Genomic DNA, 25,667 nt, shown 5'->3' on the forward strand with positions numbered 1-25,667 from the left:
TGTCTTGAAGGAGAAAAACAAGGTGGAGGAGTGGAGAGGTGTAGGGAGGGAATGCCAGAGCTTGGGACCCTAAGCAACTAAAGGCATGGCCACCATTAGAGGGAATATACAAGAGGCCAAAATTAGAGGACTGCAGATATCTCAGAGGGCTGAGAGGTTGGAGAAGATTACAGAAACCTGGGGGGGCGGCGGGGAGGTGTGCAAGGCCATGGAAGGATTTGAAAACAAAGTTGGGATCAGCAAGCACAGGAGTGATATGGGAACAAGACTTTCTGCAAGTTAAGAATGGTCAGCAGAGTCTTGGATGACCTCAGGTTTATGGAGGGTATGATGAGGGAGGCCACCCATGAGCATGTTGGAATAGTGGAGCCTAGAGGAAGCAAAAGCATGAATGAAGATTTCAAACTCGAGCGCTGTTACGGAGGTAGGCTGTCTTAGTGATGGCGCAAGGAGGAGGTCAGATGCTTATCTCAGGGCCAAATGTGAGATCAAGATTCTGGACATACTGCCTTAATCTCACACTGTTGCCAAAAAGAGGGATGGAATCGGTAAATAGGGAATAAAGTTTGGAGAGAAGACTGAAAACAGTGGCATCTTTCTAATATTTAATGGGGGTGGGGTGGGGGGCAGCGTGGGGTGGTGAGAATTTCTGCTCATCCAGTAAAGGATGTGGGATATGAAGTCTGATAATTTAGCAACAGTGAAGGAGCTGGTGCCGAGGTAAAGCTGGGCGTCATTAGCGTACGTGTGAAAACTAATCAAATGGTGTCACGAAGGGACATCATGTAGGTGAGAAATAGGAGGGGGCCAAGGATAGATATTTGGGAGACACCGGAGGCAAAGGTGTGGAAGCAGGAAGAGAAGCCATTGTAAGTGATTCGCTGGCTACAATTAGCTAGATAAGAATGTAACCACAGGAGCAGCCCCATTCAACTGGACAACAGTGGGGAGGTGTTGCAGAAGAAGGCATAGTCAACTCTGTCAAACATTGAGATGAAGGAGGAGTGAACATTTACCTTTGTCACAGTCACACAGGATGTCATTTGTGACTTTGGATAAGAGCTATTTCAGTACTGTGGCTGGAACAGAAAGCAGGAGTTCCGGAAAAGATGGGAACAGATTTGGAAGGCAACATGTTCGAGGGCTTGAGAGGAAAAGGTTGGAGATGGGATGGTGGCTTGCAAGGACAGAGGAGTCAAGGGTTGTGTTTTTGAGGAGGGGCTGCTGACTGCAGTTTTGAAGGAGGCACACAACACCTGAAGAGAGAAATATTTACAATATCAGCTAACATGGGGGCCAAGAGGGGAAGTTTAGTAGGAACAGGAGGTGGGTCTTGTGGACAAGATGAGACGAGAGTGGGCATGAGGAGAAATAGGAGAGAAATTAGAGGAAGATGCAAGTTCAGGGCCAAGGCAGGAGAGAAAAACATCAAAAGGAGGTTGGCCAGGGGAGCTAGTGAAATGGAGAGAAGTGGCAGAGGCAGCTGATGGTCTCAATCCTAGTGACAAAGAAGTTCATGAGATTCTTGCACAGTGTTGGGAGGGGGAGGGGGAGGGTGTTTGGCCAGAGGTTTAAAGAGAAAAAGTGTTGGGAGGGGGAGGGTGGATAGCCAGGGGTTTAAAGGAGAAATTCTAGTCAAGTAAAGCAGCCAGAGATTATCCTTCAATTCCAGGATGACTCTGGAATAGCTTTGCAAGAGTAGGACCTGGTACCATTAAGTGGTTTGGCCAGATCCGGCCACTGTCCACCATATTCTTCGGAATGAAGGGAATGGAGATGGTGCGGTTGAGTAAATCAGTAGCTGACTTCAAAGCAGAACATGTCCCAAAATGTAAACTTTGGTTTGGTTTACCAATCTCATCAACTGCAAAACTGTATATAAAAATAATTGATGTAAAAAAAGTTCAGACCAGTGCTCTTATTTCCTAGCTTTTACTGGTGTTCCATTTAAAGCTATACAAGACCAGTATTCTTATTTCCCAGTTTTTGCTGTTTTTGTTTGTTCTGGGATGTAACCATTTAATGCTGAAGTCGACACTAAATTCAAACACGGATTTGGAGCTAGCTTGTAACACTCGGTTATTTCCATGAGAGGGCAGCTTCCAATCCAGCTGCTGTGAACAGTGTTTACTCAAAGCGATCGAAACACCCCCCTCCCCCCTCCTCCCCTTACTGCAAATATTGATTGGACACGTGATTTATAAAGTTCAAAGATTTTCTTTGAAGGAAACGATTGAATGTTACAGCGACAGAGGGGGGAGAAACTGGCAGCCAGACTGTAATCGGAACAAAGAGAAACTGCCCCCAGGTTACTCCAGGTCGAGTTGTACTCATTCATAGTCAATGAAGGCAGCCAATGCAACACGTTCAGTTCAGCCTTAAAGTGGATGAAGGAGGCGATTTGGCGCTCTGCAATTTGCTGTTTTGAAGTAGTACAAGAAGCTGACACTTTTTGGACTATTCTGAGCGAGTTTCCAAAGTTTGATAGATTTCTACCATGACAACAAGGAAGGGGTTCCATCACCAGGAGATTAACAAAACAGCCTGGGAGGTATTGGAGAGATACACAGAGCTGACTGCTGTAGGCTCAGGAGCCTATGGAAGTGTTTGGTGAGTGAGAGTTCTCTTTTCCGCGAGTTTCGATTCAGAGATTGGACTAGTCATTGGCAGAGCGGTTTCCTCCGTTCACTTGATGCCCATTCATCTGTTTTTTTAAAAAAAAAACGCACCCAAGTATGTGTTCAGCCCCGTGAAAAGTACTTGGCGATGAACAACTTGCTTTTAAAGGCAATCTGTGAACTCCGAGAGTTGCGGACCGGGACACAACTCTTCCGGGTTTGCTGGAAACTTGCCTGTTCTTTTACTGTCTGAATCGCGGAAATATCTGTGCACCAAACTCACTTTGTGATCTTTTTTGACCCACAGCTCAGCCATTGATAAGCGAACTGGCATTAAAGTAGCAATCAAGAAATTGTACCGACCCTTTCAATCTGAGCTTTTTGCTAAACGAGCTTACCGCGAACTTCGGCTGTTGAAACACATGAAACACGAGAATGTGAGTAAATGGTTCACATCCAAACTATCAACACGGTGGCGCCGGCATTGGATTAAAATGACAGCCTTTTGTAATAGATCTCTGTTCTTTGATGTGCAAGATGATTTGTCATTAACAGAGGAGGGTTACGGTTACTTTCTCTTTCGAAAACCAACGCCTTTAATAATCTTGTTTTATTTTACTTGGCCAACTACTTGAGCAATAAGGATGGTCATCCGTCCGGAATAAATCCACCACCACTCCAGCCCATCTCACAGCATCCTGTGCTTGGTAAATAATTGCCCCACTGATCAACCTGGAAGTCCATAAGTACCATGACTTATCTATCATGTGAACAACTTCCGGGTATCATTCCAAATGTGTCTCATGGCTTAGATTAGAGTGTTCCCGGTTTACCTTTTCTACACTATTCACCTTGTACATGTGGCCATCTTTCAGTCGCCATCTTTCGAGGATGAAAAGATCACGTTTCTACAGTATTTCCTCAGATGCTGGGGGATCAGTAACTTAACTTTCCTCTGCACCATCTCCCTGGCCAGAATATTTAGTTCCTATGTGTCTTAGTACTCAGTGTTGGCTGACTGCAGTAATGTGCAGCTTAAGCATTATTTCCTCTGATTTAATGTTTTGCACGTGCAGTTCAACATTCTACTCTATTCATTGAGTAACAAGTCCATGTCCAAATGCAGCAAGACCTGGACAATATCCAGGCTTGGACTGGCAAGTGGCAAGTAATATTCGTGCCACACAAGTGCTAGGCAATGACCATCTTCAAACAAGAGAGAATCTAACCATCGCCCCTTGATATTCAATGGCATTACCATCTCTGAGTCCCCCACTATCAACATCCTGGGGGTTACCATTGACCAGAAATTAAACTGGACTAGCCATATAAATACAGTGGATACAACAACAGGTCAGAGGCTCGGAATCCTGCGGCGAATAACTCACCTCCTAACTCCCCAAAACCTGTCCACCATCCACAAGGCAAAAGTCAGGAGTGTGATGGAATACTCCCCACTTGTCTGGATGAGTGCAGCTCCCACAACACTCAAGAAGCTTGACACTGTCCAGGACAAAGCAGCCTGATTGATTGGCATCCCGTCCACAAACATTCACTCCCTCCACCACCGATCCACAGTGGTAGCAATGTGTACCATCTACAAGATGCACTGCAGGAACTCACCAAGGCTCCTTAGACCCGCTACCATCTAGAGGACAAGGGCGGCAGACACATGGGAACACCACCTGGAAGATCTCCTCCAAGCCGCTTAGCATCCTGGCTTGGAAATATATTGCCGTACATTCACTGTTGCTGGGTCAAAATTCTGGAACTCCCTCCCTAACAGCACTGTGGGTGTACCTACACCACATGGACTGCAGCAGTTCAAGAATACAGCCCACCACCACCTTCTCGAGGGCAATTGGGAATGGGCAATAAATGCTGGCCTAGCCAGCGATGCCCATATCCCATAAATGAATAAAAAATCCTAGATTTCTGTCAACTGTGCCATTAACTATCTCATCAAATAAGTTGTTTATCAGCCATTTTTGGACTGTACTCTGTGCAGTACTTTATACTTGCCTGTATTATTTCCCCCACCAGCATTTCACCATTTGCACATATTCTGTAGCTCAATAGTACTGTAGCTGAATAGTTCATTCTCTAATTTGGACTAAATCCACAGACTCAGCTAAGCCTTCCGGTTTGACAATTTGAGGTTAACTTTGTCCAGCCAATTGGGGAGCATTGCTCTTTGGCCATGCGTGTTGGGAAATCACAATTGCAGTAACCATGATTTTCCATCTATAAGTATCAGCTGAGAGTTTCTTTGAAAAGGAGGGGATTGGTACAAAATACCATGGAATATAGAAAAAGGAAGTGTCCTTGCAGTTAATTGTTAATTATAGATTAGTTAATTCACTTTGTTGGTCCAATAGCTCCTTCAAAACATCCCGCTAGTTCACCCCCATTAGTTATGACATTGGGATTTACAATTTAAATATGCCTATTCAAAAAGCCCATGCAAGAAAGAAAATAATTACCTAGTTAAGGTACTAAACTATGTAGTTACCTTCACTTTCAACCCAAGATACACAAAGTAAGCTTGTCAGTTGTTTATATTAGTAGTATCAACTCAAGGTTGAATATGTTAAGTTCTCTGAAACAGTGCCTAAGCTGGCACATAATGCTGTGCATTTCAGGCCATGGTTATGTGAATTGTCATTGTTATGTCTGAGGCTTAATATTGCGTGCCTTTCTATTTTGGAAAAAAGAACTAAAATTAATTCATTTTTTAGACAGTCCAATCCTTTATATAGAGAAGTTTCACGGACATAGCAGGTTGATTCAGAAACAAACTTATAACACTGCGAATGGTTCGAATCTGCACTGAGCTGAATTAGCAATGTGACTATTGAAATTCAATTAGCAAAACATTTTTGTGCGAGGTCTTCACAGCCTTTATAAAGACAGCGCCAGCTTCTTTGTTCTGTCATGTTAGGTAGCAGTGTTCAGCATCCAGATACTGTTGCCATAGTAACACACTTGTGTTGTTTCAAGCAGTTCCCACACTTGTGCTAACAGTCACACAATGGCATAGAGCTTTTAAGAGGGGGGTCACAAAGTGTCCAAAAAAAAAATTGCTGTATGTATGTGAGATTCTTCTTGTTAACAATCTTGGCTGAAAAAGTAGCAGGAGTGCAAAAAAGACTTTAGTGTTTGTCATGTTAGAATTAATTTCACTGATTCAGTATGTATTTTCAAAGGTAAAGTTTTGTACTCTATACATGTCATGTTAATTCAAGCAAATTAATTATATATGTTCATTCCTTTGATAGTGCTAGTGTATTAATTATTCATCGAAACATCAGTTCAACAACTGACAATTACTACAGCTGCTTGAAATTTGTATAGCAATAACATCCCAAGGCATCTCTGTGAGAGATAAAGGAAAACAGGTTGACCCATTGCTTGGGGGAGGGGAGGTTAGGAAAAATGACTGAAGGTTTGATTGAAAAACAAGAACAACTTGTATTTGTATAGTGCCTTTAGTGTAATAAAATGTCACAAAATGCTTCACAGGAGTACTACTGAAAAGAATTTGATACTAAGCCACATAAGGAGATAATAGGGCAGATGACCAAAAGCATGGTCAAAAAGTTAGGTCCTAATGAGCATCTTAAAAGAAGAAAGAGAAGTAGAAAGGTGGAGAGGCTTAAGGAGGGAATTCCAGAGCTTAGGACCTTGGCAGCTGAACACAGTCACCAATTGTGGAGCGATTAAAATCGAGGACATTCAAGAGGTCACAGTTGGAGGAGTCAAGATATATCAGAGGGTTGTCAGGTTGGAGAAGGTTACGGAGGTAGGGGAGGGAAAAGGCCATGGGAAAATTTGAAAACAAGGATGAGTTTTTAAATTGGATGTGTTGCTCAACTGGGAACCAATGTAGATCAGCGAGTGCAGGGGCGATGGGTGAACAGGACTTGGCGCGAATTAGGACGTGGGCAGTAGAGTTTTAGAAAATCTCCAGTTTGTGGAGGGTGGAAGATGGGGAGTTCGATCAGGAGTGTGCTGGAATAGTCACTTTTGGAGGTAACAAAGGCATGGATGATGAATTCAGCAGCAGATGAGCTGAGGCTTATCTCAATGGCCGTAAAGTCCTTTTGGGACATTTTGTGGTCATGAAAGGCATTGTATAAATGCAAGTTTTCTTCTTTTACAAAGGTGAAAATAGGCAGTTTTAGCAATGGTGGGGATATGTGGTCGGAAACTCATCTTGGAGGCAAATGTGACACCAAGGTTGTGAACAATCTGGATCAACCTCAGCAGTTATCAAGGAGAGGGATGAAGTCCCATAGGAAATGGAATTTGTGGTGAAGACCAAAGATAATGGCTTCAGCCTTCCCTATATGTATTTAGAGGAAATTTCTGTTCATCCAGTACTGGATGCTGATCAAAGAGTGTGACAAATTAGAGACTGTGCAGGAGTTGAGAGAGAGGTGGTGATGAGGTAGATCTGGTTGTTGTCAAGTGCTTCTGTGGAACTGACATTATATTTTCAGATGATGTTACCCAGAGACAGCATGTAGTGGAGAAGTAGGAGGGGGCCCACGAATAAATCCTTGGTGACACCAGAGGTAGTGGTGTGGAAGCAGGGAGAGAAGCCATTGTAGGGGATTCACTCGTTATGACTGGAAAGTTAATAATGGAAACAGGCGAGTGCTTTCCACCCAGCTGTGCAACAGTGAAGAGAGGTTGGAAAAGGATGGTGTGGTCAACTGTGTAAACGGCTGCAGACAAGTTAGGAAGGAAGAACAGGGATAATATATCGCATTCACATGGGATGTGATTTGTGACTTTGATAATTGCCATTTCAGAAAGCTATTACTGGTGGGGAGAGTGGAGATATGGGGAGTTTCAGGGAGGAGGTTCGAGAAGATAGGGCTAAGATGGCGCAAGTGTCTATCACTAACTGTGCGTAGACCTGCCATTATTTTATTTGTCAGTCTTTCAAATGTCGCAGGTACATTCTTCATACCAAATGGCATGACTTTAAACTGATATAGTCCATTTGGCGTCACAAAAGCTGATATATCCTTTGCTCTCTCCGGTAACAGTACATGCCAATATCCTTTTTAAAGTCAATCTTTGTGATAAATTTTGATTGTCCCACTTTCTCAATACAATCCTCCAACCGTGGTATAGGATATGAATCCGCTATTGTCACCGTACTCACCTTTCAATAGTCCACACACAGTCTTTGTGTTCCATCTGGTTTCAGTACCATTAGAATAGGCAAACTCCAGTTACTGCAACTAGACTCAATAATATCACTTCGAAGCATGAAATCAATTTCTTTCTGTACTTGTGATAACTTTGTCGGATTTAATCTATAAGGATGTTGTCTTATCGAGCATGAAATTGTTACATAGACATCATGTATAGCTAAATCTGTCCTCCCCAACTTATTCCCACAAATAGGTTTGTGTAACTGCAATAGCTTTTCCAAATCACTTTGACACTTGTCTGGAAAGTAACTCAATATTTCATTTAAATTTTCAAGCACCCCCTCATTATGCAATCTGATTAGAGGAAAATCAGTTTCAGAGTCTTGCATTTCTACCTCTTTCTCATTATCTACCACCACTAATACCTCCTTTTGGTCCTCTTCCATGTCATAGTACTTTTTAAGCATAATCACATGACACACCCTCTGCTTCTTTCTTCTATCTGGAGTATTTATCAAATCATTTACTTCACTCAATTTCTATCCTGTAAGGCCCACTAAACCTTGCATTTAATGAGTCACCTAGTACGGTAACAGAACTAGCACTTTCTCTCCAGGAACAAAACTGCGAGCTTTAACTTCCTTATCTGCGATCACTTTCATCACTTGCTGTGATATCTTTAAGTGTTCCCTAGCCAACTCACATGCTCTGTATAATCTCTCTCTGAAGTTTGATACATAATCCAGGAGAATAGTTTCTGGATTTTGACCCACCAAATTTCCATAAATCAATTTCAGTGGTTCCCTTACCTCATGACCATAAACTAGTTCAAAAGGACTAAAACCAATCGATGCATTAGGAGCGTCCCTAATAGCAAATAGCAAGAATGGGATTCCCCTATCCAAATCCTGTCATTAACCCTGATAGTACGCTCTCATCATAGTTTTTAAAGTTTGATGCCATCTTGCCAAAGTCCCTTGCGACTCCGGATGATAAGCTATTGACTTAAACTGTTTTATCCCCAAACTGTTCATTACTTCCTTAAACAGCTGTGACATGAAATTTGAACCCTGGTCTGATTTGTAGTTCCTCAGGTAAACCACATCTTGTTTAAAAAAAAATTAGTTAACTCTTCCACATTTTCTTAGTTGTAATACTTCTTAAAGGCATTGCTTCAGGAAACCTGGTAGCCGCGTCCATTATTGTCAGTAAGTACTGATTTCCATTTTTAGTCTTAGGGAGGGGTACTACACAAACAGTCATTACTCTAGTAAAAGGTTTTTCAAATGCTGGTATTGGAATTAAAGGTGCTGGCATAATCGCTGCTTGTGGTTTCCCTTTCGCCTGACATGTGTTACATGTTCTACAGAATTTAACTACATCCCTATGCAATCCTGGCCAATAAAAATGTTTCTATACTTTTGTCTGTCTTTCTAATTCCTAAATGGTCCCCCATTGGAATTTCATGAGCAATCCTCAGAATCTCATTTCTATACCCTAATGGGATAACAATCCGATGTACCTCCCTCCAGCTTTTATTTGCTGAGACATGATCCGGCCTCCATTTTCTCATTAAAATATCACCCTTAAGGTAAAAACATTCAGGAATACATTTTGCTTCTGTTTCTGAGTAAGCTTTCTGATGTAACTGTTTTAATTGCAAATCCTTTTGCTGCAACTCAGTTAACTGCCTTGAGTTAAACACTTCAGCTGAATGGTCCTCTCCTGTGTCTTTCTGAATAAGGTTATCAAACACAGTGCCTGCTAATTGGATTTCAATACTTTCTTCCTGCCTTTGAACTGCCTGTCCTTCTCGTTTTTCTTGTTTCAACCTGTGTGCCTGGAATCTCGTTATCACACAATCTGGAAACAATCCAGGTTGCTCCTTCTGTAACACCTCTGTTGAAAACACTTCTACAGGCTACTCAACTACCATAGGCATCACCCACATTTGTGATTCAGCTACATCATTACCCAGAATAAATTGAAACCCTGCAATGGGCAATTTTTGCACCACCCCAAAAATAACTTTGCCAGTTTTCCACCTACTCTTTACATTTATCTTCCACAAGGGGATAGGTTTAGCATCTCCATGAACCCCATTTAATACACCTGTTTTACATTAATTGCACCTGTTCTTGCAATACTCCCTCTGAACAACAAATTCCACAACATTACAGATTGACTAGCCTTTGTGTCTCTAAAAATTTTAACATATTTACCTACTCCACCCTGTACACATGGAAAGACTTTCCCTTCACACGCAAAATCTTTAAACATTTCTGCAACCTGCTCCTCAATTCTCTTGGGTAAACTGTAAACACATTCCCACTTCTTTATCTAACATTGATTTCCCCCTGTTTTACTTCTATACAAACTACTGGGTTCTCCTGTGCCTGAACCTCAGAACCCACAGTACTTTTACTTCCAGAACTTTTCTGCACCCCAATAATTCCAACAGATTTTCCCTGCAATTTCCAATGCACTGATTTCATGTGCCCTACTTTATTACAATGAAAACACCTCAACTTTCGAATGTCACTTCTACCCTCAGCACCTTTTTTGTTCTGAGAAAAAACTTCCTGGGAATTACCAGCTATTCCTCTTCCCTAACTACCTACCTTCCTTTCACCTACCCACCTTCTATCCTTTTCAGATTTAAAAGGGTGACGATAGAAAGGTTTAGCTCTATGAACTAACTCATAATCATTATCTATCTCTGCTGCTTGCCTTACGGAATCAACCCTCTATTCCTCCACATAAGTTCTCACTACCAAAGGGTTTGAATCTTTAAATTTTTCCAAAAGAATTACTTCTCTAAAAGCTGCATATGTTGTCTCTATTTTTAATGCCTGCATCCACCAGTCAAGATTACTTTGTTTTACTCTCTCAAACTCAATATAAGTTTGCTCAGATTCCTAAATTTCTGTCTATATACTTTAGGAACTAACTCATATGCACTCAAAATAGCCTTTTTTACCACATAATTCACCGATACTTTTTCAGACAGTGAAGCATATACCTCATGCGGTCTACCCACCAACTTAGACTGTAACAATAATGTCCAGTTTTTCTGTGGCCATTTCATTTGTTTCACTACTTTCTCAAATGAAATAAAGAATGCTTCAATATCTTTTTCCTCAAACTTTGGAAGAACTTGTACAAATTTAAACATCCCCACTGGATTGTACTCTGGAGATAAGCCCTTTCTCACCTCTTGGTGTTTCTTTTTTAACTGCCAACACTTTCAGTTGGAATTTTCTCTCTCTCTTTTTCTTTTTCCTCCTCTATCTTCACAATTTCTAATTCCCTTTCCTGTTTTCTTTCTCCCTCCTGCCTTTCTGCCTGTTCCCTTTTTCCTTTTCTTCCAATTCAATCCTTTGTATTTACAATTGAATTTGAGCCCATTCCAATGAACCACCCCTTGGAGAACTCTGTCTCTCCGATATTCCTTCCAATTTCAAATGCTGTGCTATCATTTCAATTATGTCTGATTTCCTAGCCCCCACAGGTAACTCCAATTGTAATTTATCTGCCAACTCTGTCAACCTACTCTTGAATACTTTTTGTAACCCAATCAGAGTTGTATCTTCTACTTCCAAAAAAAGATTTAGCCATGGATACAACCATTTTTGCAGTCTTACCACTTCAAAAACACCTCACACCCACTCCTGAATTCAAAGTGCTTCTTGTACTCGTAGCCATAAGATTCACAATTCAAAAAAAGTCAACGAATTGCAAATATATCCTGCCAAGAGCCCCCAATTATTATAACACAGCTGTTGGTAAAGGCTGAGTTGCTCAAATCCCAGAGGGAAACTTGAAACAACAGTCATAACCGATTTTTGCAATTTGTATGTTTCGAGATGCAGGCTTTCAATTCGGTAGTAATAAGACCACCGAGTCTCGAAGTTTTTTATAAAACCTAAATTAAACATTTATTAATACAAGAAAAATTGTAAGCACATACATATGTCTACAAAATTACTACTATAATAACTACAAAAATCCCCTAATTAATCTGGCTCTCAGCTACACCCCTGTTAAGGAAACAGTAAAACTCATAGATTTAAAAAGACCCCAGGCAAAGCACATTTGACCTTCCAAATTCAAAATTTGGCTCCTTGCAGGCACAGTTGGAGGTGTACAGTCTGATTTGTGTGCCTCTGCCTTACACACACAAACTCCTTTCTGCCTATACCTAGCTTTTCCTTTGAATGTAAATTTTCCATTGTATTACTAGGTTTTTAATTTTACTTCTTGTAACAATAATATCGTTTGATTCCACCAATTTTATTAGTAAGCTAAAAAAATAAACACATTGCTTGGTGTTTTCTAGCTACATGCAAGATTCCACCCATTCTTTTGAATAGTTTATTTAAAAATGCAAATTGCTCCCTTCACACCCATGTTTCTAAACTTCCCCATGTTTATCTAATTACCATTTCAAACCTACTTCTTTCTATACATCAAAGCCTCTAGACCAGCTGGCTTTAATCCAATTAAGACACACACAGGCACAACGTATAGACACAGACCCCACTAGAACTCTCTCTCTTTAAAAAAAATTTCCAATAACATTGTAGACATTAATCTCTTCATGACATAGGCTAACATTTAAGCGCAATACTTAATGATTGCTGCATTATTGGAGGTATCATCTTTTAGATGAGACATTAAATATCCTCCTGCCCTCTCTTGGGTGGATGTAAATGATCCCACGGTTCTATTTTGATAAAGAGCAGGTATCCTGGCCAATATTTATTTCAAGCAACCAACAGATTATCTGCTCATCATCTATTGCTGTTTGTGAGAACTTGCTGTATGCAAATTTGCTGCTGCATTTACCTACAATACGACAATGCCTACAAGTATTTAATTGGATGGTTAACTGAGTTAAGACATCCTGAGATTGTGAAAGATAGCATATAAATCCAAATTCTTTAAGGCTTTCAACAGCAGTAGGTAAGGTAGGAGTGGAGGAGGACAATGCCGTGAAGCTGGAAGTAAGCAGTATTGATGTCAGTTAAAATATGGGTTTGAAATTCAGTTGCAAGGCAAAACAGAATTCTGAGGTGGTGCTCCCTCAGCCTTATCAAACAACCAGGTTGTGAAGGGGGAGTCAGTGGCAAAGGAGCAAAATATTGGGCAGGAGCCAGTAAATATAGCTTAAGTATTCCCAAATTCAGTTGAAGGAATTAATAATTTAATGTCATCCAGGTGGTTTCATAGCATTGAGGAGTCCAGGAAAATGTTAAAAGGTTAAGGCTGGGTATTGCCAGAATACTTAATACCATCAGGTGAGGGGTCGCACAAAGATTAGGAAGAGGAGGGGGGGGCAAGGTTGGTCCTTGAAGTCCAGAGATGACCCCTGTGTGCATGGCAGGAGCAGCAACCATTGCTGTACGTGTGCAGGCTGAATCAGTACAAGTAGGAGTGGAATGGTAAGGTTGGCCATAACAAAAGTACCGGAGAAACATTGTGGAGGGCAAGGATATGTAACACACCATGCTGGCTTGGAACTATATCACCATTTCTTCACTGGAAATCCTGGAGCTCCCTTCCTAGCAGCACTGTGGGTGTACCTACGTCACATGGACTGCAGCAGGTTCAAGAAGGTGGTTCACCACCACCTTCTTGAGGGCAATTAGGGATGGGCAATAAATGCTGGCCTGGCCAATGATGCCCACTTCCTTTGAAAGAATTTTCAAAAGTGCTGTACTAAGAGTTGCAGAGGATCCCTGAGCCCTCCCTCTGGCTTCCGATTCTCTTGTGACTTTCTTTAGTTTCTCTCTGATTTCCCCCTCATGTCCTTTCTGAGCTCATCATCTTCATGAGACCCACCACCTGCTCCCTTGATCCCAATGTCACCCAGGCTCTGAATTTGGCTGTAAAGTGCTGGCGATATTTGAAACTCCTTCTGCTGTCCTAGTGAAATGTTAACCCATTTATTTTAAACTAGTTAAAACCTCTGCTAAAATAGCAAAGGAAGGAATTTCAGTGAAATGCATTTAAGATTTGTGCATGAGTACCCTAATATAAAATTCGCGGGCTCTAATGCCATTGTTATATTAAGTTTTGAATGTTAGATCTGACCGAAAATTCAGTCTCCAAAATATGTTAGCTACACAAACATTGCTTCAGATAAATGCCAGACTAAAGGACTGGATTTTTCCTTCTATAAATAGTTAGTCGCCCCTTTCTCAACCTCTCCCTATTACTGTGCATTCAATTCATTGTTCTAGTTCGTGGTGTTTCAATTTAAGTTTTACATTTCTTCATGTGCAGCAGGTAAAGATGTACTTACACAAAAACATAACTTAAACTAAGTTCTGTTGTACAGTTATTTTCTGTCTACATGGACATTGACCAGTTCTGATCTCTTGCTTAGTGGAGAATGTTCAGTTGATATTAACTATTGTCTGCCAAAAAGCAGCTCTGCTGAAATTCATTGGCTTGGCATCCTTTCCTGCTGTGAATTCCAAGTGGGAGTCATTGGAATCAGGAACGTGCAGCACTAGCAGAGCACACAGTTAAACTGGACTGGTGCGCCTTCTTTTTCCTCCAAGAATAGTCCACAGTGAACATGAGGGAACTTGGGGTAAAGAGGAGTACATAACAATTAAGTACACTTCTATCTTAGAAAAATGATTCATTTAACATGTTTGGTGGTCCGTTGCTTATAATTTACTGGCCCAGAGGTAGACCAATGAGGCAGTAGTGGGTGCTCCCAGCCATGTATCTTGTTTTCCTGTACTTACTGCGCCGGGCTGACCAAAAGACATGGCACTGTGGCCCGCTTCAAAACCCTGTCAACTGTGTGGTTTGGGGGGGGGTCACAGGAGACAATTAGGTAGGTCCTTTTTTCAAAATAATTTTAACAATCCGTAGGATGTCCACAGCCAGTTGGAACCTCATTCCTACCAATCTCGGTCAACTGCTTACTGATTTTGGAGAGCTGACTGCCAATAACCCCAGGCCATGTAAATGGTCTAGTACAAGAAACCCTGATGCTCCTGTCTATGAACAAGAACTGCGCTGCTCCCGGTAGATAGAACAGTGGGTTGATCTGCACTTTCCTTTTTTGTTTAAGCAATGGAAATTAATGATATTATTGAGAGGAACCAGCTTGGTGGTGTTACTGAGCCAAGCGATGTGGGAGAACTAAACTAAAATTGTAGAGTTTATAATCAGATAATTTAATTCAACAGCCTAATTAGATTCAGTACCTCATCCAAGTCAGTCACCTAATGTAATTGCCAGCACTTGCTGTTTAATCATAATTCTTTGCAACTTCAATGTTTGAAGGAGTAAGCAGTCACTCTTCAAAAACCATTGGGTGTGTAAATTTGGCTTATGCAGTAGCACAGATGGATGATAGCGAATTGGCAGCCCATTTTCCCTCCGCCCCAACATCTTGCAGTATATGCCGACCCAGCGCTACTTACCGAATCAGAAGAGGCCCTACAAAATACTGTATATCAAGTAAAATCTAGAAGTTTAGAATATGGGTTGAGTATGAACACCAAAAAGACAAATACAACTGTAGTTAGAAGAAATATGTTAGAAGAAACTAGAGTGAAGATTGAAGTGGATGATGTCACAATGGAACAAGTAGAAGATTGTCTACTTGGGACAAATGATAAGAGATGGTAGATGTGTTGCTGAAGTCAGAAGAAGGATAGAGATAGCCAGAAGTAATTTTGAGAAGATGAAGGATGTGTTAGCAACAAGAAAACTCAAGCTTGTAATAAGGAAAAAAAACTCATAAGATGCTACATTCTATCTACTTTACTTATTGTCCAGGTTCCTGAGGCATACAGGAACAATCTGTGGAAGAAAATAGAGGCCTTTGAAATTTGGATGCTAAAAATTCCATATACAGATCATAAAATAGAGGTTCTTGAACTTGCAAGAACAAAAATAACTTAAAAAGTGCCATCCAGAAAAGTAAATGTCAGTATTTTGGCCATTTGATCAGAGCTGGAAAGCTACAGAGATCTCTTCTCAAGTGCAAAATGGAGGGCAGCAGAAAGAGGCATAGACAGATGACACATCATAGAGCGGTTGCAGACGAGCTACAGTGGATGTATGAAGATGGTACAAGGCAGGCGAGTGTGACATACCATGACCAGATCTCCTGGTTGGAGACGCTACAAGCAGCAGCAACATCTTTTCCATAAAGAAGTCAGTGAAAATAAAAATTGCGCAGACTTGTAAAATGGTCTGAAAATTCACTATCGCCCATTTTATGCAACTGCCCAAGAGAAATGTATACCTCCTTGTCTTTATGAAAAACTGTGCAGCAAACCATTTTTGCCTAGGGGAAGAGGAACTTGGGAAGAACTCAGAAAGAGCCCTGTGTCATTTTTAGCCAGATTCTGCTACATGAGAGTAATACATTTCAACCATAGGTTGCATTTCTGATTTCAATGCACTATATGTCATTTTATTACATGTTCGGCAAATATTTTTTGTTTGGTTTGCAAACACTTTCTCGTGAAGGCAGAGCCCTTTTTGGTTGACTAAAAATAAGTCCTTAAGGAATAAATACACTCAACTTATACACTCAACTTTTGAAACCTGAAGAAATACTTCTCATGTGATTTGTCTTCTATTCCTTTCAGATGTACTGAATAATAATCTGTACAAATGATAAATTGACTATAAAAATGTTCTGTTTTCTCTGTAGGTTATTGGGCTGTTGGATGTTTTCACACCAGATCTGTCCTTGGAGAAATTTAATGATTTGTAAGTTTTTATTCAGTAATTTATTTTGGAATGACAACTTATTCCTCTACACCCAGAAAAGTAAAATACACACAGCCAAATTAAATTGAAACATGTTAAGTAAAAGCTAAATGGAGTCGAGTTTTCACATTTTATATTAAAAAACAAAATGATGTGCACAAGACAGGCAATATTTTCTAACCTTGGTCAATATGGACAAGGGAATATATCCTGCCTTGCAAAGCTCTTCTCCTGTCAACTGAAATGGAGCAACTTTATGGATAAAAAAACAGATAAAAATAATTGTGTTGTCTTAATGGCTTAAAAGTGAAATTTCCAACACTCGGCTTTACAGAATGGGTAGGGTTGTGAACAGCCACTTGACCTTGTTGAAAATAGTAGTTAGGTCAGTACAATTGGCCAGAGGATCCTGTGCTAAGGAAGGAAAGTCAGCTAGGGTTCCAGCTCCTGATTCCTGCACAGGTATACCTACTGAAGGAGAGAGAGAAGAGCAGTGAGCACCGGCCTCAACTTGGCAGGGCTACAATTATTCAGTTCCATTCTTTGAAGGCTTCCCAGCCTGTCTCATTATTCAAACACTCCCTGCTGTGCTTTCGCCTGGTTGACCCTGGCAAGTTCCATACAGCTCGAGAAACTCATGTTGACTGTTAAAGACAGAAATCTGTGTTTTACTTGAGTTAATCGAGGATTTAAATATTTTTCCTACCCAGCAACTCCACAGGGGTTTCCCACATTTCTGCAAACGTGCCTGAGTTAAACCTGGAAGTGGGCGAAATCATGTTGAGTTCCTGACCTAACGCCACTTTTCTGCTTTTCATCACCCCTCTCCCAACCTGGACCTGAAACCACCCCTGCCCCCCCCACCCCACTCCCTTACAGTTAAAATTCTGCCCATTATTTCCCACCCCAACCAGGCAAGCTTACAGTGGGAGGTGTTTGCAACAAAAGTATTGGACCTCGCCTTCCATTCTATAATTAAACTGGGCCCAGAAACTGTGGTGGGATCAGCATGAGTGCAGGTACAAGTCCTGCCCCATCACACATTTTCAGTAGGAAAAGCCTCATTCGAATGTTACAATTTTCTGTTGTTTTGACTGCTTATTGTGACTGCGTTTAGCCTTGCAACTCTTTTGTTTCATACTTATCAATTATACTTGTTCCCCTTGAACCTCGGTGTGGTAAATATTATCAATAAAGTGTTTCACCGTAATGTATGTTCTTTACCATGCCTACAGAACTAATCATGAGTGAGATTCCTCATTTCTCAAAAAAATTGCTTTCAAGTTATGTTTTGCATACAGTCTGGTCACATTCGCTTAAAGTGCCTATTTCCCAATATTTATTTTTCCATACTATAAGTTTGGTTTGATTAATTTTATCAATAGAAGAATTCTGAAAACAGTTCTCTGTACAGACTTGCAAGAAAACAAGGGTAAATTATTGGAGCTTTAGAAATAGTTATGAAATTAAACAATCTCATATTTTAAGTTTTAAGAAGTCTCAGAGCAAGTCAGACACCTGAGCTGCTTGTAGTGTGTGTGTTGCGAGGTCAGGTTATCTATGATTTGCAAATGGTACATTATGGAGACATGTTGTAGCAAATGGTTTCCCTAGTTCCAATGAAATCTCCATTATGATCCACAGTAAAGCTCTTTTGAGAAAAGTCACTAATCATATTGACAAGCTTGGTCGAAGATCTTACAAGTTTATCAATATAATTGCTGTAATAATTGTAACTGTCCATGACATTTTCAATTATTTTCCACACAAATGAAAGTGTGAGAGAGTGACAGCAATATATATTTTTAAAAACTGCTGACAGATTGGACATGGGAACCTGTGAGGAAGAACTGGACAACCAAGGGAAATGGGCAGATATGTGGTAAACAAAAACAGAATTACCTGGAAAAACTCAGCAGGTCTGGCAGCATCGGCGGAGAAGAAAAGAGTTGACGTTTCGAGTCCTCATGACCCTTCAACAGAACTGAGTAATATTAGGAGAGGGGTGAAATATTTCACCCCTCTCCTAATATTACTCAGTTCTGTTGAAGGGTCATGAGGACTCGAAACGTCAACTCTTTTCTTCTCCGCCGATGCTGCCAGACCTGCTGAGTTTTTCCAGGTAATTCTGTTTTTGTTTTGGATTTCCAGCATCCACAGTTTTTTGTTTTTATCTTAGATATGTGGTAAGTCTAGCTCAAGGTAAATAAATGTGATGTAATGGATGTTTGGGGTGGGGGGTGCCAGGGGTAAAGAACAAGGGATGGAGGTACACCAGAAACAATGGCTTGGATTTTCACCGAGTGGGAAGCCCTTTTAAAATGGTGGCCAGGGCCCAATTCCGGGATTCCTCGGGTTTCCAATTTTTTTTATTCATTCATTCATGGGATGTGAGCATTGCTGGCTAGGCCAACATTTATTGCTCATTCCTAATTGCCCTTGTTCAGAGGGCATTTAAGACATTGCTGTGGGTCTGGAGTCACATGTAGGCCAGACCAGGTAAAGACGGCAGATTTCCTTCCCTAAAGGACATTAGTGAACCAGATGGGTTTTTACGACAATTGGCAATGGTTTCGTGGTCATCATCAGACTTTTGATTCCAGATTTTTATTGAATTCAAATTTCACCATCTGCCGTGGTGGGATTCGAACCCGGGTCCACAGAGCATGAACTTTGAAGAGTGAAGGCTGGTTCAGGTCAAAAGTCTAATCCCAGCCTGGCTGGCTCCATTGTGAGGTTAAGATGTCCTAGTTCTCTAAATTTTCATGGAGTCAGCCAGGTTTTCAATGAGTCATGGTTCATGGCCCCTCAGAGGTGTCATGAACTATAGTTTACTTGAGAGGATTGTTTATAAGGTAAATTCAAATGGCCCTCATGCCCACCCCCCATGCCACAGTATGCCTCTCCAAACAACCCCTGTGGCCCCTCATGCCCCTGATGACAATATACCCCCCCAAATACCACCTATGGCTCCTCATACCCCAATGCCAAGGTTTGCCCCCGATAATGAGGCTTGGCTGAGAGCCCAGAAGTCCATGAGCTTGTTGAAACACCTGAGCCCCAGAGAAAACATTGCGTTATTGACAGCTCCTGCTCTCTGCTGTCATTTTCCCAGTGTTTATTTACACAAGTTTAAGAGGTTTCCCGTGCTTGCAGTTTCATCTAAAGAAAATTTAAAGGGTCTGGATGATTGACACTTTTATTGCCCTATTGTAAAAGTAATTTTAGTTTAAGAAAGGGGAAAATTATCAATGAATGACTTTTTTAAAGCTCTTTTTGTTTACAAATTATGCTGTTACTTTAGGGTCCATTGCTTCTATACAATGTGTAGTGGATGAATGGGCATGGGGTGAGGGCTAGAGGGCTCTTCTGTTTTTATTTTAACTGGGACAGAGTCCCATATCATTGAAGTGGGCCTTTTAAATAGCCCATCTGACAGCCCGTGTAGCTGCCTCCAAACTTTTTCCTGAGTCGGCTGGCCCGACTCCAGCCCACACCCATCCCCCCTCAATGAAAGCCCCATTCTTGCAGGCACTTTTGCCCAAGGTGGGAATTTTCTCAACTCCTGCTACCCACCTCGAGGATGAAAATCCAGACCTATAAGATTTTCAACTAAGTGGGAGAACAGAGATATCCATGGGGAGAAAAATACAGTTCTTTCAAAGTTGGGAAGAGCCATAAATAGCAATAAACGGGAATATTGGTTACATATATGGGACACTGAATCCAGAAGCAAGGAGATGATGATGAACGACAGTCAGGCGTATTACATGTATTTTTGAGCATCTCATTTGAGAGAATGAATATGCATCAGAGAAAGATTACGATGTGGATTCACAAGGATAATGGCTGGGGTATGGGGCAGTTGTTATGATGAGGCTTTAGAAACAATAGCAGTATATTCACTGAAGCAGAGGAGGTTAAGATGATATTCCTTGGAACAGTTCAAAATTTTGAAAAATTTGAGAGGATAAAAAGTGTTTTCTCCCCACTGCCTTACGATCTAGTAACCAGGAAGTACGAACTCTGATAATTTCTAACAGTATAGGAGTCCTTTCTGCAGGTCAATGTTGTGTGAGGTACAGCAGACTACCTTTCTGGGCACCCTTATTGAAAGGTGCCCCCAGATCTGTCCAGACATTTAAATCGAATTTTCAGCAACCCAATCGCTTGTTCAATGGGGACTCTTGGGCTCATGTGGCTCTGGTTATATCTATCCTCTGCATCAGTGGTAGGGTTCCTCACTGGGTAGCCCTTGCCTCCAAGGAGCCACCCATTGACTCTGCATGGAACTGTGTAGATCTGTGGGAGATGTGACTGGTGTAGAATGAAGGCATCATGACAGTTTCCAGGATATCTTGCGCAGACAAGCTTGATAATCTTCAGGTGGTCACATTCCAGTGAACTTTGATGGGAGGAATGAAATCCCTTTTGGTAGATGAATCCTGCTGGTTGATATGAGGATGCCTAGATTGGCTGTACACATGTGGCAATGACTTCCTTTAATCAGAAGGAATCCAGTCACTGCTGCAAAAGTGAAAGTGCACTGGTTCTGACTGGCCTCATCAGTAGCAAAGGGGATGTAAATGACAGACATAGCATCAGTAACTTGGGAGATGCACAGTGGGTAGCGGGTTGTGAAATCCTGTAGATGTCGTCAGCAGATCCCTGGAAGAAGTTGAAGGTGAAGAAACTCAGGGCTGCGGTGACCTTGACAGCCCACCTGGTCCCGCTGGGAAGGCGATCTTGTTCCAGAAAATGCTGAAGATATCAGTAATGACCTATCATGAAAGCCTGAGCCTCCTGACTTACTGTTGCACAGTCATCAAGAGAACCGATCTCCTGCTGCCTGTAGGCCCTATGCTGGCGAGGGGGCGGGTGGAGGGGGTTGCCGGGGGGGTGGGTTGCCTCCTTCCAGCTGCAGCTCTGTGTCCAACCCCTCAGTTCTGTGAATTGGCAAGTGGCTGAGGAGAAGGCAAATGCTGCTGCTGTTGGTGTTGCTCCTGCTACTCCTGGTGTTGGTGTTGCTGCTCCCCTTGTTCCTCATCAGAACTCTTAAGGTAGAACAGCATAAGTTGTTCCTATGCTGCAGTGAAGGCTGACGGTGGGGAAATGCAGAACAAGGCAAGTAAAGCCACAGAAATTACTTCAGAAATTTTGAAAATCGGCTGTAAAGTATTAAAAGCACAATCTCTGAACAGGTTTCTGAGCACAAGCCTTTCGCTTGGTCAAGGATGCAGTTGTGCAGCTTCAGTCTTTTAAAGGTTTTCCAGTTTGTCAGTTGCACTGAGCAACGTCTCACGGCTGTGCTTTCGGCCCTGTTGACCCTGGTGAGTTTCTTGCAGTTTGGGAAACCCATGCACTGGCAGAATGTAAGGTTAAAGTCTGAATTCATTGGCTCCTAACATATTTAAATTAGAGACCTGACGGCTCCTCAGGGGTTTCCCATGTGCCCCCGAAGGCGATCCCATGAAAGTGGGATCGTGTCGGATTTCCAAAATACCGGCATATTTTGGGGAATTTAAACTCTACCTGAACCTGCCCCCTCCCCCTCCCCCACCAGTTAAAATTCTATCCTTGGTGCCTAAGGCAATACGTAATGTTCACTCCAACAATATTCCAGCTGCCACCCTTGAAACCCATTTCCCTGCACGACTTCGAGAGAGCAAAGGAGAAAATGTAAAAGTTTAAATGGTTATTTCGATCACTGACGTCTTCTTACAGTAATTCATTTGCTTGGATGAATTTGATTTGCAAGTAAGATTACACTCCCTTTTAATAAGCAAAAAGGGAACTGTGATTTCTGATGAAATGTTTAACACTGCTACAGAGTAACCAGACACTATTTTTATTGCTTAACAACAAATTAACAGTAACTAAAATAGTCTTTTTCTGATTAACCTGTGGCAACAGAAATTCTACTCCCTGTCGCACAAGATATTTGTAACAAAACAGACAAACATTTGGAAAAGCCAAGTCTGCCTTTAATGAAAAAACACATCTGAAGCCTATCCAAGGTCAAAAATTTTACCCAATAATAAGTCCATTACACAGATGGTGAAAGCTAATCCCTGATTCAGCCAGTGATCCCTTCCAGTCATACTAGTATGATCCAGAATTGCTTCCAGTATAAATCCCTATTGTAGACATAACATTTCAAAAATCTCTACCAAATACAAAAATAAAAATCACTCATTGCCCTCTATAAAATCTTGTTTCAAAAAAATGTCTTTTTTAAAGTTTTAACAGCAGAAGTGGAATATCAAAAAGCAAGGAACATGTTTATTTTTTTAAATTAATAACTTTTTATTGGGAGTTATGGAAGTTATGCTCCCTACATAGTTTCTATTTTCCACTTCTAAATGTGCAGTTAGCTCTATATGTAGTGTATTGTGTTCCAACATGTTACATCTAACAAGACTCAACAATCATTTTAAATGACTACATAGCATACATATCATTTTTAAAACAATTAATCAAACATGCCAATATATTACACCAAGGTTGCACAACACATCTTGCATGGCCCAAATCTGGTCTAAAAATATTTCGTACTGGACCATGAAGGCTGTAAAAGTGTTTGTGAAATACCAATCTGACTACTTCTGCCATAAACCACAAGCCCAATATAACATAGTACAGTATATAACATCGTGACACAAGTATTCTTCCTGATTTTGCTTCACACCTTGTCTGTTTGGGCTTCTATTTTAGAAGTTCCAGCTTTGCTGAAATCTGTTTCTACTTGCCGCTCCCAGGACCAGCTCCACTCTGACCACTGTCCTTTCTTGGCTTGAAATCCTGAATCTTTCCTAAGAAAGGGGAGAAAAGGAATACCAAAGTGAACGGGGAAACAGAAGTGGTGGAAAGGAAAACAGAAAAGGCGAAGAAAACCAAAAGAAAAATAGAAACAAGTCAAAGTTTTATAAAAAGCAGATGAAAAACTGAGTGAAACTGAAAGGGATTCACAAATGTTCCTGCGCTTTCACAATGTAACACAGCAAGGCAGTCGGGTACTGATTTGTGACCCTTTTAACTTTTGAAGTCACTAGAAACAAAAATTGTAAGAGGTGTTTAATGGGTGGACGAGCCCATGTCGCCTGTTTTGTGTTATTGCCCACTGTCAAAATTACCCCCAGTCACCTCTTTATCTTAACCATACCAATTGGAGGAGATAGCAAGCACAATTTAAATGCTCCCTATATACAATAAAAATATATCGACTGCCAATCCATCCTGCTGCCTGCAAATTCCCCTGCTAGTGTGAGTTTGAATAGAATGAGCTAAAGGTTCTTCCCTCAGTGAACTTGCTTTCTCTTTAAAGACACGTCTTAATACCTAACTTTTCAACCAAGCTTTTGGTTATCTAATGTATGGACTGGATTTTCATCCTAGACTAGAGGTGGTTAGTGGGAGTCGAGAAATTTGACGGCTCGGGAGGAAAGTGCCTGCAAAGGTGGTGTGGGGGGTGGAATCATAACTGGAGTCAGGCCAGAATCAGTTCGGAGGCGGCCACAGGGGCTGTTGGGTGCTGAGGCATTCTGGTTAAAAAGCTTGCTCAGTGCTTTGCGCCCCAATTGTAATAATAACAGTAAAACAAAAAAAAGCCCTCTAGGCCTCACCCTTCAAACCCCTCATACACTCCCCATGATCTCTCATAACTTCCATGCCAACCTATGCCCCTCCATCCACTCCCATGGCCCCTCATGGTACGAATTATTCTGTTGAAGCCGCCCCACCCAAGGAAAAACATTGCTTTATCGACAGCTCTTTTTCTGTGTTCTATTCTGTCCATTGCTAAATGTTTATTTACACAAGATAAAGAAGTGTCAAGCGTTTATCGTTTCTGTTATACTTCAAATGTCTGGATGATTGACACTTTTATAGGGCTGTAGTAAAACCACTTTTGTTAAGAAAGTAGAAAGTTATGAATGATTGATTTATTTTTAAAGCTTTTCCATACATGCTATTGTTACTATAGAGTTCATTGGCTATGACCACTATGGAGCTAGCCAGGTCAAGAGTACAGGGTGCAGGCTCACGACCTGAATCAGCCCATACCTTATCCCGCACTGCCGAAAATTGGAGGCACTAAGAATGGGGTTGGGAATCCTGGAATTGGGTCTGAACCTGCCATTTTTAACGGTCCGCAGAGTTGGGGAGGCTCCGTGAAAATCTGTTTACGTGCTTGGTGTCATACTTTGTTTTATAATGCTCCTGTGAAGTACTTTGGGATGTTTCATCATGTTAAAGGCGCTATATAAGCTATATAAATATAAGTTGTGGTTGAATTGGATTATATTCCTGCCTCTGAAAATGAGCAAGTTGTCAACCCATGCATTCAATTATTGATAATAAAAATTTTTTCATCCTAATTTAGGTTCAGTATTTCAGAGTTTCATCCTGATGTGCTCATCTTTCTCCAGTATATTTTGATTGTCTTTTAGGTTAATTCTCCAGATATAATAACAATAACCCACACACCAAACAATAAATCTTTCTATCTGGTGATGAAATAAATCTAGTTTAGGCATTTGAGCAGCTTCCTAAGGAAATTCTATTCTGTGGCATTGGGACACACATGAGTGCACCTGGGGAGTGGGTGCAGTCTGAATATTCGAGAGGTTTACATTAATGTAATATTTTATATTAGAAAACAATCCCTAATATAGGGCACCTACAAGGCTGAAATTAATAGCAGAGAAGGCAAAGCAAATCAGGAAGTAGCAATTAATTGGCATCTAGCTCGAGCTTTTCAAAATCTAAAGATTATAAGAAGACAGGGAGAAGTAAATGAGTTCCACAGGTCCTGGGACAAAATGAGTTGAAGAAGGAGACCGTACAATGAGTCTTGAATATTCCACAATAATATGAATGTATTACAGAAGGAAGAACTGTTACCTAGAAAGAATGTTCGATGGAAGTGAAGAGAAGAACAATTTAGAAAAGTATTAACACATAACGAGAGATGTATTTTGAAGCATGATTACGATATCCCTGGTTCACCTCACTCAGCCTTTATTTGTTGTTTGGCCAAGGAACGCTGCAGGTTGACATGCACACGCCAATTTCAGACCACAGCTCAGAAACACCCAGCAATTGAAAATTATTTTGCAACTGTAACAAAGTG

At 41.1% G+C, this 25,667-nt stretch overlaps 1 protein-coding gene across 1 annotated transcript in view; it reads left to right on the forward strand.

Moving 5' to 3' along the window:
* The first annotated feature begins 2,344 nt into the window (after positions 1–2,344).
* LOC144687346 (mitogen-activated protein kinase 12-like) overlaps positions 2,345–25,667 on the forward strand; it is a 62,229-nt gene continuing 38,906 nt past the window's right edge. The window contains exons 1-3 of the mRNA XM_078553335.1: positions 2,345–2,610; positions 2,926–3,055; positions 16,479–16,537. Of these exons, the coding sequence (XP_078409461.1) occupies positions 2,498–2,610; positions 2,926–3,055; positions 16,479–16,537 (302 nt within the window). The 5' untranslated portion in view covers positions 2,345–2,497. The remainder of the gene's footprint in view (positions 2,611–2,925; positions 3,056–16,478; positions 16,538–25,667) is intronic.

This window comes from Cetorhinus maximus, chromosome 12 (genome assembly GCF_964194155.1).
Source record: "Cetorhinus maximus chromosome 12, sCetMax3.hap1.1, whole genome shotgun sequence".
NCBI lineage: Eukaryota > Metazoa > Chordata > Chondrichthyes > Lamniformes > Cetorhinidae > Cetorhinus > Cetorhinus maximus.